This window comes from Megascapheus bottae, chromosome 1, assembly GCF_031878675.1.
Source record: "Megascapheus bottae isolate mThoBot1 chromosome 1, mThoBot2.hap1, whole genome shotgun sequence".
NCBI classification, from domain to species: domain Eukaryota; kingdom Metazoa; phylum Chordata; class Mammalia; order Rodentia; family Geomyidae; genus Megascapheus; species Megascapheus bottae.
In genome coordinates, this window is record NC_143509.1 from 54,308,536 (window position 1) to 54,321,259 (window position 12,724).

The following is a 12,724-nucleotide window of genomic DNA, read 5'->3' on the forward strand; positions in this document are numbered from 1 at the left end:
TGGGTGGAGGACAGCTGCATAGGTAGCCTCAAATGTAGTGGTTAGTGGGCCGGGAGTTTGGCCTAGTGGTAGAATGCTTGCCTAATGTGCACAAAGACCCAGGTTCAATTCCTTGGTACCACATAAATAGAAAAAAAGCCAGAAGTGGTGCTGTGGCTCAAGTGCTAGCCTACCAAGGACAGTGCTCAGGCCCTGAGCCCACCCCAAGACTGGAAAAAAAAAAAAAGTAGTGGTTAGAGCTGGTGAGTCATACCTGTGATCCTAGCTACCAGCAGAGGGCAGAGATTGGAGGATTATGGAAGAAAAGAAGATTAAGAGAAGACTGTAAGACTCCAGTTCCAATTAACCAAGTTTAAATAGACCCAAGCAAGCTGAATGAGAGTAAAGGACTAGAAATGCCATGGCCACAGATTTAATTTCCCTGAAAACCCACCAATTTTTAAGGCCAGTCTAAGCAATATATCAAGAACTTATATGGAGCCGGGGGTTTGGCTTGTGGTGGTAGAGTGCTTGCCTAGCATGCATGAAGACCCAGATTCAATTCCTCGTATCACATACATAGAAAAAGCTGAAAGTGGTGCTGTGGCTCACGTGGTAGAGCACTAACCTTGAGGAAAGCCCCAGGACTGGAAAAATAAAATAAAATAAAAAGCTGGATGCCAGTGGCTCACACCTGTAATGCTAGCTACACAGGAGGCTGAGACCTGACGACCATGGTTCAAAGCCAGCCCAGGCATGAAAGTCTGTGAGACTCTTATCTCCAATTAATCACTCAAAATCTAGCAGTTGCACTGTGGCCCAAACTCACCTTGAGTTGAATTGCTCAGAAACCGCAGCCAGACTCTGAGTTCAAGCCCCACGACCGACCGGAAAAAAAAGGGGGTACAGTGCCCAGGTCTAGAGTTCAAGTCCCATGACCAACCAAAAAAATTATGGCCAGGTGTGTGGCCTAGTGGTAGAGTGCTTGCCTAGCATGCACAAAGCCCTGGGTTTGATTCCTCAGTACCACATACACAGAAAAGGCTGGAAGTGATGCTGGATCTCAAGTGGCAGCGTGCTAGCCTTGAGCAAAAAGTGCTCAAGGCCAATGCCCAGGACCTGAGTTCAAGCCCCACAACTGGCAAAACAAAACAATTAACTATAAAGTTAATTTTTTTGTTCTCTTTCAGGTGGCTTTAAACCTATTAGAAGCATTATTTTTGCCAGCTGGAGTGCTGGTGACTTTGGAGCTGTTGGTGCCACTGAATGGCTAGAGGTATTTGTATATCCTTCCTGTCCACATGAGTTTCTGAACTACTGGCTCTTTAAATTTCATTCAACCATTTCTGTCTTTGTATAGTAAATATCAGTAGACTCCGGATTTCAAAACTAGTAGAGTAGCTACTAGTATCAGTGCTTATTAGATGATGAATACCTGTTCATATTAGTATTTTCTCTTCTAGGGATATCTTGCCTCCCTGCATTTAAAGGCTTTCACTTACATCAATCTGGATAAAGCTGTTATAGGTAAGAACCCTTTTCACTATTTATCAATTCAAGTAAACTACTTGTGAAATAGAGGTACTAAGCCTTGAACTTGACCTCCCAACATCTCATTGAGCTATATAATGAGACTATGTCTCAAAGAAGTAAGTGGGGGCGGGGAGCATGGCCTAGTGATAGAGTGCTTGCCTGGCATGCAGGAAGCCCTGGGTTCGATTTCTCCGTACCACATACATAGAAAAAGCTGGAAGTGGTGCCGTGGCTCAAGTAGTAGAGCACTAGCCTTGAGAAAGCACACAGTACCCAGGCCCTGAGCTCAAGCTGTAGGACTGCCCCCCCCCCCAAAAAAAAAAACAATAACTGCTTTATTACAAAGAAGGTAATGTTAAAATTTTTTGCAGGTACAAACAACTTCAAGGTTTCTGCTAGCCCACTGTTATATAAACTTATTGAGAAGACAATGCAAAATGTGAGTTGAGTGCATACCTAATTACAAATTGTCAAGTTACATAAGATGGAAGTTTTGTGGAAACCATTTATCAGTTAGCAATAACAGATGTAGGGTAATTTTAAAACAGTACTGAGTAGTACTCTGCTTACTGCTCTGTAGTCAGTGGAATCATGTAAGGTGAAAGTATTGGGTATTTAAAGGGCTCCAATCTCAGAATGTATTTATATTTTTAGGGATATATAAAAACGCATAAGGCCACAAGGAATTGTCTAAATCAATAAGGTTGGTAAGTTTATAGTTATTTAAAAAATACATGTGAATGACCATAGTTTGAAAGAGGGAGAAGTACATGAAAGAATATTTTCATCATGAGGTTAGAGGCATATTAATACAGAGATTAAAGTTGGAACAAAACAAAAGCACTATATGTTGTATTTTGTCCCATAGGATAAAGGGCTTGCTACTTAGTCTGACAGTATAAGGTAGGCTACAAGGAAAGGAACAGAAACAAGATAATTTGGCTCATGTAGACTGTAGAAGCTTTTTAAAATGTTAGGTTAACCTTAGTGTTAGAGTGCTTGCCTAGTATATACGAAGCTCTGGATTCGATTTCTTAATACCACACACAGAGAAAAGCCAGAAGTGGCTGTGGTTCAAGTGGCAAAGTGCTACCTTTGAGAAAGTTCAAGGACAGTGCCCAGGCCCTGAGTTCAAACCCCATGACTCAAAAAAAAAAAATGTTAGGCCTGGGCCAGGAATTTGGCCTAGTGGTAAGAATGCTTGCCTAGCATGCATGAAGACCTGGGTTCGATTCCTCAGTACCACATACATGGGGGGAACAAAAGAAAGCAAGCTAGAAGTGGTGCTGTGATTGAAGTAATAGAGTTCTAGCCTTGAGAAAGCCCAAGGACAGTGCTCAGATCCTGAGTTCAATCCCCACGACTGGCCAAAAAAAAAAAAAAAAAAAAAAGTTAGATCTACCTGAAGATATTAATTAAAATGGGTACCAGTAGCTCACGCATTTGATGCTAGCTACTCAGGATGCTGAGATCTGAGGATTGAGATTTGAAGCCAGCCAGGCAGAAAGTCCCTATTGGACTTTTATTTCCAATTAACCACTCAAAAGTTAGCAATGGAGCTGTGGCTCCAAGTGGTAGAACACCAGCATTGAGGAAAAGAGCTCAGGGTCAGTGCCCAGGCCCTGAGTTCAAGCCCCATGACTCACAAAAAAAAAAAAAAAAAAAGGAATGTAGGGGCCGGGAGTTTGGCCTATTTGTAGAGTGCTTGCCTACCATGCAGAAAGACCCGGGTTCAATTCCTTGGTACCACACACATAGAAAAAGCCAGAAGTGGTGCTGTGGCTCAAGTGGCAGAGTGCTAGCTGATTTGAGAATCACAGTTTAAAGCCAGTCCAGGCAGGAAAGTCTGTGAGACTCTTAATCTCCAGTCAGCTGGCAAAAAGCCAGGAGTAAAGTGTGACTCAAGTGGTAGAGCATCAGCCTTGGGCAAAAAATTACGCGAAAGCATGCACGTGTGTGTGTGTGTGTATGCGCGCGCACACACACACACACACACACACAAAGACATAACTCAGAAACTAACATCATCCTAGTATTAATGATTTAAAAAAATTTGAAGTTGTAGGCTAGCTAGGAATATAGCATAGGAAAAATCCAACAGTAGGATGGAATACCTTTGTAAATATCTTATACAGAAAAGCAATGACCAGCCTGAATGACTAATACAGAAAAAAAAAAAAATGTTTTAGGGCCAGGAGTTTGGCCTAGTGGTAGAGTGCTTGCCTAGCATGCGTGAAGACCAGGTTTGATTCCTTAGTACCACATACATAGAAAAAAGCCAGAAGTGATGCTAAGTCTTAAGTGGAAGAGTTCTGGTCTTGAGAAAGTCCAAGGACAGTGTTCAGGCCCTGAACTCAAGCCCAGGACTGGCAAAAAAAAAAAAAAATGTTTTTAATGATAAATAACTTTTTTTTATTTTCCAGGTGAGACATCCAGTAAATTTGAAGTTTCTGTATCAGGACAGCAATTGGGTCAGCAAAGTGTAAGTTGAGAAAAGCAAATGACCAAGCTTGATAGAAAAGCAGAATTATCCAGTAGCATCTATTGCATTAGATAACCTAACTTTGCAATGAGCTATAGACTCTTTTAAAATTTAGTAGGAGGAAAGGAGAAGAATTACATAGTAATATCTGGCTTTTTAAAAAGCAAAACAAAACAAAAAAAACAATGTACATATGGTCATACAGGATGAGACTAAACAAAATGAAATCTGTTATGGAAACAAAATATTTATCTTTGTGATTGTTGTTCTTTTTTTTTTTTTGCCAGTCCTGGGCTTAAGCTCAGGGCCTGAGCACTGTCCTTGGACTTTGGACTTTCTCAAGGCTAGAGCTCTACCACTTGAGCCTCAGCACCACTTCTGGCTTTTTTCTATGTATGTGGTACCGAAGAATCGAACCCGGGTCTTCATGCATGCTAGGCAAGCACTTTAACCACTAGGCCAAACTCCCGGCCCCGTGATTGTTGTTCTTAATGTACTATGCGAAGTTATTTCTTTTATCTTTTTTTCCAATTATGGTTAATCTGGTGGTTTTATATCTAACTTTGTTACCAGGTACACAGTATACTTGTATATTTGAAATAGGGAAGGGAAGGGGGAAACAAGATGATTGGGAGGGGATGGGGGAAGGGAAAAGGGAACAAAAACATGAAAAAGGGGTATCAAGGTCCAAGAAGTAATATACCCATTACCGGACAAATGTAATCCTTCTATACATTATTCTCACAATAAAATATAGTAATAATAATTTAAAACTTCTAAGGATACATGTTCCCTTTCCTTGCAGGGAGAAATTTTCTTTTGATAATGCTGCTTTCCCATTCCTTGCATATTCTGGAATTCCAGCAGTTTCTTTTTGTTTTTGTGAGGTAAGTCTGAAGACAGAAACTAACATTCAAATTTTTTGTTTTTGTTTTTGCCAGTCCTGGGCCTTGAACTCAAAGCCTGAACACTGTCCTTGGTCTTTCTCAAGGTCAGAGCTCTACCACTTGAGCCACAGCACCATTTTCAGCCTTTTCTATGTATGTGGTACCAAGGGATTGGACCCAGGTTTTCGTGCATGCTAGTCCATACTCCCGGCCCATAACATTCAAATTTATTTATAAAACTTGGTGGATTTTAATAAGAAAAAAATTACTTAAAAGTATTATAGCCTGGAGCTGGCAGTTTGGCCTATCTCAAGTCCCACGACTGGCCAAAAAAAAATTATAGCCTGGCAAGGAAGTCTGTGATACTTATCTCCAATTAAACACACACACTCATGCACAAACAAAAACTGGAAGCAGAGCTGTGTGACTCAAGTGGTAGAGTACTAGCCACCATCACTGGATGTTTTGGCTAAGAGAAGTGGGAAAAATATAAAGGGATGAAAGGTCTGGATTTGGAGAAATTACCTTGGCATTCTACTAGAAGCAGTATAAAGAATATTCAAGTAGACATAACATGTTTAATACATTAGGAGAAGCTAAATATCAGGTCCTACAATTGATGATTGCTGTGATCTTCATAAATCATGTGTTTTTTCAAAACATTTAAATGTTGTTTGAGATGTCAGAAATCTAGTAATGCTGGTTAAGAGTTGCAATCAGAAGTTGCAATGTTAAATGAGATTTTCAAAAGGATAATAGTAGAGTAGAGTTATTGAGTAAAAAGCAGTTACTAAAGTTGCCTCAGTGTAGGAGCCAGGAGTTTGGCCTAGTGGTAGAGTGTTTGCCTACATGCACAAAGACCCGAGTTTGGTTCCTCAATACGTGCACAGACATGCACAGAAAAAGCCAGATGTGCTGTGGCTCAAGTGGTAGAGTGCTCAGGCCCTGAGTTCGTGCCCCAGACTCGCAAAAAATAAACAAATAAATAAATGTAAAATAACATCAGTGTATTGAAAGTAACATGGATGGATGGCCCATGTGTTTCATCATTATTAAGATTATATTGGATACATTCTCTACTCTTTCCTCATTAAAATGAGCCAGATTTCCCGGAGAAAAGAGCAAGCTTCAAAGTATTTGGCTAGAAATCTTTTGAGGATATAGAAATAGATTGGAGCACGAATGGCATCTTAGACAAGCACGTAAGAAGTAAAAGGATAAAATCTTACTAGAAATAAGGGAGGAATGCAGTATCTTACCCTAATTAAGCCAGAATGGGGTTCCTGCTCTGCCAACCATGAGTATAGTAGCATCACTTTGTTTTCCAGGACAATGATTACCCGTATTTGAATACTAACATGGATACTTTAGAGATGTTGACTCAGAGTGTTCCTCAGCTGAATGCCTTAATGCGTGTTGCAGCAGAAGTGGCTGGTCAGTTCATGATTAAACTCACCTATGATATAGAATTGGACCTGGATTATGAAATGTATAACAACAAGCTGCTCTCATACATGAGGGATCTGAACCAATTTCGAGCAGACATAAAGGTGAGTACTAAATGGATTCTTTTTGTTTCTTAAGTTAAGCTATTTTGAATTTGGGGCCAGGAGTGTGCCCTGGTGGTACAGTACTTCCTTAGTATACATGAAGCCCTGGTTTCAATTCCTCATTACCCCATACACAGAAAAAGCCAGGAGTGGTGCTGTGGCTCAAGTGGTAGAGTGCTAGTTTTGAGAAAGCCCAAGGACAGTGCCCTAGGACTGGCCAAAAAAACAAAACAAAAAACTTTAAGTTGATTTTTTTTTTAAATGACACATATTAAAACTACATTATTATCATTTGCTTGTAACATTTATAGTGAAAGTATAGAATTCCTTTGTGCTAACTTTAAAAAATGCATACATTGTTGTTACCTTGAGTCACTTCATTCTGCTGTAGTAGGTCAGGCTCTCTTTATCTTTTCTAAAACTGTTTAGTACCCAGTGACATTCTCCCATTTTCCCCTCCTTTTTCTTAGTCTTTCTAGCTGTATGTAACTATCTCCATTCTACTACTGGGAAAACCAGCTTTTTCGTTTGTTTCTCGGGAGCGTAAATTCATCTTTTTACCATTTACCACGCCTAAGATGATAGATAAGCTAAGGTGATAGGCATGTACCACCATGCCCCACTAGGTCATGTATATTGCACATAGAAGTGATCACTGAACTCTGGGCCTGGGCGTTGTCCCTGAGCTCTTCAGCTCAAGACTACCGCCTTTCCCCTTGAGCCACAGCCTTGCTTCTGGTTTTCTAGTGGTTAATTGGAGATAAGAGTCTCCAATTAATGTGTGCCCGGCCAACATATCTTTATACATTTGTCAGTTCTTTCCATGTTGAGCAGTGTTGTAAGAAACATGGAAGTACAGATACCTTTTTGACCCAGGAATGGGATTATTGTGGTTTTGGCATTTGTTTTTGTTCTAACTTACTGGGATTGGACTGTGATGTGCCCAAAATAAATTTCAAAGTTAACTGACATATTGCTTTGCTTAGATCCATAACTTTTTTTTTTTTTTTTTTTTTGTCAGTCTTGGGCTTGGGCTCAGGGCCTGAGCACTGTCCTTGGACTTTCTCAAGGCTAGAGCTCTACCACTTGAGCCTCAGCACCACTTCCGGCTTTTTTTTTTTTTTTCTATGTGTGTGGTACCGAGGAATCGAACCCGGGTATTCGTGCATGGTAGGCAAGCACTCTACCACTAGGCCAAACTCCTGGCCCCAGATCCATAACATTTTAAAAATTGCTATTATAAAGGTAACATACCGAGTGGTTTCAGTTACATAAGGTTAAAATCCATAACATTTGAAAAAGAGATTGGGAGGCTGTGGGTTATAGATTGAAGAGACCATAGCAGGTACATAGGAGGGATTTCATTGTTACACTTCTACACATGTCCACTGTATTCCAGTCTCACCCCTTCTATTACTCTCCTTGCTTTCTCCCCTCAAAAAATACCCCCAACAGGGGCAGGGAGCATGACCTAGTGGTAGAGTGCTTGCCTAGCATGCACAAAGACCGGATTCAATGCAGGTAGGTACAAGATATTTTATATTCACAGAAGGATGACAGAATACTGTCCTGCGTCTATAATACTGGAGGATGCAATTAAAACGGCATTATTGAGACTTCTTTTTCAGCAGAGGGCCCAAAATATGGTGTGACACAGCTCTGTAAAGAAATGCATGTTCTTAGAATTTTCTTCTGTCAGTGGTACAGTTGTAAGTACTCACTACAAACCATTTGAAAATGGAATATCCAGCATTTTCTGTGATTATTTGGAGATAATAAGTCTCACAGACTTTCCTGCCCTGACTGATTCCAAACCGAGACCCTCCAATCTCAGTTTCCTGAATTGGTAGGATTACAAGTGTGAGGCACTGGTGCCCAGCTTCAGTTACTTTTAAGTCTTAAAATTGCCATTGATTTTATAATATCAATAATAGTTCTCTTAATAGAAGTAAGTCACTGATAATCAATTCTTGAAAATAAGTTTAGAAATGGGACTTACCAGATAGAATTAACTGGATTTTGAAGCCCATATTTTAAATTTTCCCCCATAGGAAAACTGAATGGGAAACAATATATAGTGTACAGGATAATATACTTTGCCTAAATATTTGGAGTTTCTTCATGAGAATTGTTTTGGCCTCTAGTATAGGGTGTTCAGGCCTAACTTTCTGAACCTTGAGTTTACATGTGGGTTTCTTAGTATTCTCAGTTGTCACGTCTACATTAGAATGGTATATAGAAGAGTGTCCTTCTAATAGTGAATTTTAATGTCTTTCTGTATCAGGAGATGGGCCTAAGTCTACAGTGGCTATATTCAGCTCGAGGTGACTTTTTCCGTGCTACTTCCAAACTAACAGCAGATTTCCATAATGCTGAGAAAACAAACCGATTTATCATGAGGGAGATCAATAATCGTATCATGAAAGTAAGTAAACTCTTAGAAAAGGAGGAACTGCTGAGCATCAGTAGCTGTAACCCTAGCTACCACTGGTTTCTGTTCCCTAAGGTCTTTACTTCTCCTGATTTGCTTTGAGAAACAAAAGATATGTTAAACCTTTTCATATTTGCTCCAACCAAAAAATGTTAATTAAAACTATTTAAAATTCACATTAACAAAGGAACTGATGGTATGCTTTAGAGTTTTTAACTTAGAAGATTAGTAGCTTGGTTCTTGCTGTTCTCAGTTTTGGGGGAGGGGGGTAATAACATGAAGTGAGACAGTGACACCTGTCTTAGTGTGTTGGGCCCTTCCCCAGGCCACCGCACAGCACACCATAAGCCATCTGATCTGTGTCTTCACAGGTGGAGTACCATTTCCTGTCACCCTATGTATCTCCAAAAGATTCTCCCTTCCGGCACATCTTCTGGGGTTCTGGCTCTCACACTCTCTCAGCTTTACTGGAGCACTTGAAGTTGCGTCAGAAAAATAACGGTGCTTTTAATGATACACTGTTCAGAAACCAGTTGGCTCTAGCAACATGGACTATTCAAGGAGCTGCAAATGCCCTCGCTGGTGACATTTGGGATATTGACAATGCATTTTAAAGGTGATCCCAATAGCTTATATATTAATAGAATAGTCTATTTCTAGACTTGTTTTGGTTGTGTTAAATTTTCTGTAGAGCTATAAAACCTGTTGAAATTCTACCCAATCATCTTGAATACTACTAGATGTCTTTAAGCAGCAGCTTTTAACACAGGGTAGATAGTGAATAACCACTATGTTCATGACAGAATGTCTTCTCAATTATCTATAGAATCTTAAGTGCTTTGCAATTCTATCTGCCTCTTCGTGTCATACTTATAAAAACGTTAGAACCAGTTACATGTACTGTTGCTCTAAATTCTAAGGACATGAACTGGTATCTTTTTAGGTGGGAGGAAGTATATAGTGTCTGCTGAACATTCAAAGTGGTATATTGGTGTGGTCCTCCTTCAATTGATGCTAAATAGGAGATGTCAGGTTGTAAAACCTTACTCTCCAAATGAATTATATGCTCTTCCATAAGTATTTAGCTGGTTTCCACATCCTTAAATGAAACAGTTAACCTTCCAGGAGAGAGAGGCCTTACTTTCTTGCCAGTGAAGTCCTTTCCACTGGTTATGATGAGGTTCCACTTGCAGGAACAAGGCCTGAATGTTCTAACCTCCATGTTATTTATGAAAAAAGAAGACCAGAAGCCAAAGACATACTATATTTTCTTTTCCAGTGACCTCTGCACCATAGCTTTTCTTTATTTAGTTCTTTTGTTTTTTTCCCAAATATTCTGAAAGAACCAGCTATAGGCATTTAATTTCAGATTCAGTTTGTCAGATTTTAAAGGACACACTGCCAAATTTTGGCCAAAGTGTTAATCTTCTGGAAAAGCTTTCTATCATTTTGGCACTGAGATATTTATTGTTTATTTATCAGTGACAGAGTTCACTATAAATGGTGTTTTTTTTTTATAGAAGATAATTATCGGAAGCAGTGCCTTCCATAATTATGACAGTTATACTGTCGTTTTTTTTTAATAAAAGCAGCATCTGCTAATAAAAACCTAACAGATACTGGAAGTTTTGTACTTATGGTAAATACTTGAGAGTTCTAGAAAACAGCCACAAGCCATATAAAATGATAAGCAAAAGAATTAAATTATCTAAATTGGAAAATAATATATTTAAGGATTGCCCATGAAGTGAGATTTCTGTTTAGCTTGTCAGATAAAGTAATAATTCTAAATGCAATGAATTGTGACTGAGTTATAAATAAAAGGCTGTGGTAGAACTTGTGACACGAATTTTATATCTCAATTTATTCAAGGTGTAACTTAAATTTTAATTTTGCAAAATTTCCAGTACCTTTGTCACAAACCTAACTCACATTATCGGGAGCAGTGTCTTCCATAATGTATAAAAAAACAAGGTAGTTTTTGCCTACCACAGTGTCTATATCGGAGACAGTGATCTCCATATGTTACACTAAGGGTGTACGTAATTATCGGGGACAGTGTTTCCCATAATTTTCTTCATGCAATGACATCTTCAAAGCTTGAAGATCGTTAGTATCTAACATGTATTCCCAACTTCCTAGAACTCTTTAGTTTTAGTTGCAGAAACATTGTGGTCATTAAGCATTTGGTGGGTAAAGTTAACTGCTGTAAAGTAGAATTATTACTTCCTTTGAGATCCTTTTTTATTTTTTAATTTAATAAGGGTGTTTTGTTATCTTTGTAGTTTCTCCAGGTCTTCTGTTTAGTGGGATAGCAGCATACGTTTATAATGTTTGCTACTGATAAATGAATTTAGCACTATCCCGTTGTTTGCATGTTCTGTAAACTTAGTTCAGGCAAGTTTGATTCAGAATTGACCTTTTATCTTAAAGCAGGAGAAGGTGTGTAGGTTTTGAGGTAGCAGGAGAAGAGGGTATGGGAAAGTAAACCTTGGAAAAGGATCTTGCCCATTAGTGTGGGGTATAAATTATGAAGATACAAACAAGTAAGTTGGAAGTTACATCAGTTTTGTTTTTTGTTTTTTTTCTCATCAGCCATCCTTATAAACCTGCTAATGAGCATTTGTCATGAGATAGTTCAAAATTGCCAGTGAAAGGTCATTTGAGCCTCTAAAGTTCCTAAGGCCACCTCCAGAACCTTAGATTATTCTACAACCTCGTTGCATTGTGCTTCTCAGTGTCTTTAAGCTTCCTAATGTTTTACCTTATCCCCATACTAGTATACCCAAGTGGAAATGTCAAGCAGCCAGGATTCCTGGTTAAGTATCGTGCACACATACTATTCTGATTGAGTATCATGCACATATAGTTTAATGAGAGCCCAGTGACTTTGGTGTAATAAAAACACCCATTACCAGATAACCCTAACTCATGCTGGTGATGTAGGTCAAGTGCTGGAGCACTTGCCTGGCAAATGCTGAGCTCAAATCTAATACCACCCAAAATATCTAACTCTTTATTGGGTTATTTCCAATGAAACAAAACCGTAAGTAATGAGAGGCTTAATATTCCTGAATAAAACATGTATCTGACCCGTAACAATCTGTCATCTTCAGATTTTTCTTGTGTTAAAGACATTGTTTTTAAAGGTAAAAGATAAATTGAGCTGTGTTATTCATTGTTTCATTCATTGATTCATTGTTTTATTGTTCTGGAACTTGCATGACCTCCAACTGTGTTAAGTTCTAGATTCATCAACTTTACTGTTTAACTGTGTCTTTGTAAACAGGTGACATGCCTTTATAATTGTATACAAGCCTGTATGTGCAACAATGTGGAGATTCCTTACCTGATTTAATAAAATGCTTCAACACTGAGTTGTCATTTTAAGTTCCTACTAGATAAACTACCAATACTTCAATCCTTCAGTATAGTGAATACCAGTGATTCACACTGTAATTTTAGCTGTTGCCACAGAGTGAAGATCAAGTTGTGGTTCAAAGTCAGCCTTGCCAAACAAGCTGAACAAAAGTAAGAGGCAGTGAGTTCAAGCCTTACTTGTGGGGTTTGAAAACAAGCACAAACTAAAAAAGATCCAACCATTTATTACCTGTAAGAAACACATCTTGCCAGGCACAGTGGCTCGGGCCTGTAATCTTAGCTACTCAGGAGGCTGAGATCTGAGGATTATAGGAGCTGGGCACATAAACTCAAAAAGGTACCATTTATTACCTATAAGAAATACATCTTGGCTGGGAATTTGGCCTAGTGGTAGAGTGCTTGCATAGCATGCGCGAAGACCCGGGTTCAATTCCTTGGTACCACATACTTAGAAAAAAGCCAGAAGTGGTGCTGAGGCTCA

At 39.1% G+C, this 12,724-nt stretch overlaps 1 protein-coding gene across 3 annotated transcripts in view; it reads left to right on the top strand.

Moving 5' to 3' along the window:
- The window catches only part of Tfrc (transferrin receptor), a 32,316-nt gene extending 20,077 nt beyond the window's left edge, over window positions 1-12,239 (top strand). For all 3 annotated transcript variants that reach the window (XM_090344519.1, XM_090344539.1, XM_090344529.1), the window contains exons 12-19: window positions 1,170-1,255; window positions 1,443-1,506; window positions 1,884-1,951; window positions 3,936-3,994; window positions 4,800-4,881; window positions 6,210-6,431; window positions 8,716-8,856; window positions 9,234-12,239. In XM_090344519.1, coding sequence (XP_090200645.1) covers window positions 1,170-1,255; window positions 1,443-1,506; window positions 1,884-1,951; window positions 3,936-3,994; window positions 4,800-4,881; window positions 6,210-6,431; window positions 8,716-8,856; window positions 9,234-9,476 — 965 coding nt within the window. In that variant the 3' untranslated portion in view covers window positions 9,477-12,239. The remainder of the gene's footprint in view (window positions 1-1,169; window positions 1,256-1,442; window positions 1,507-1,883; window positions 1,952-3,935; window positions 3,995-4,799; window positions 4,882-6,209; window positions 6,432-8,715; window positions 8,857-9,233) is intronic.
- The last annotated feature ends 485 nt before the right edge of the window (window positions 12,240-12,724 follow it).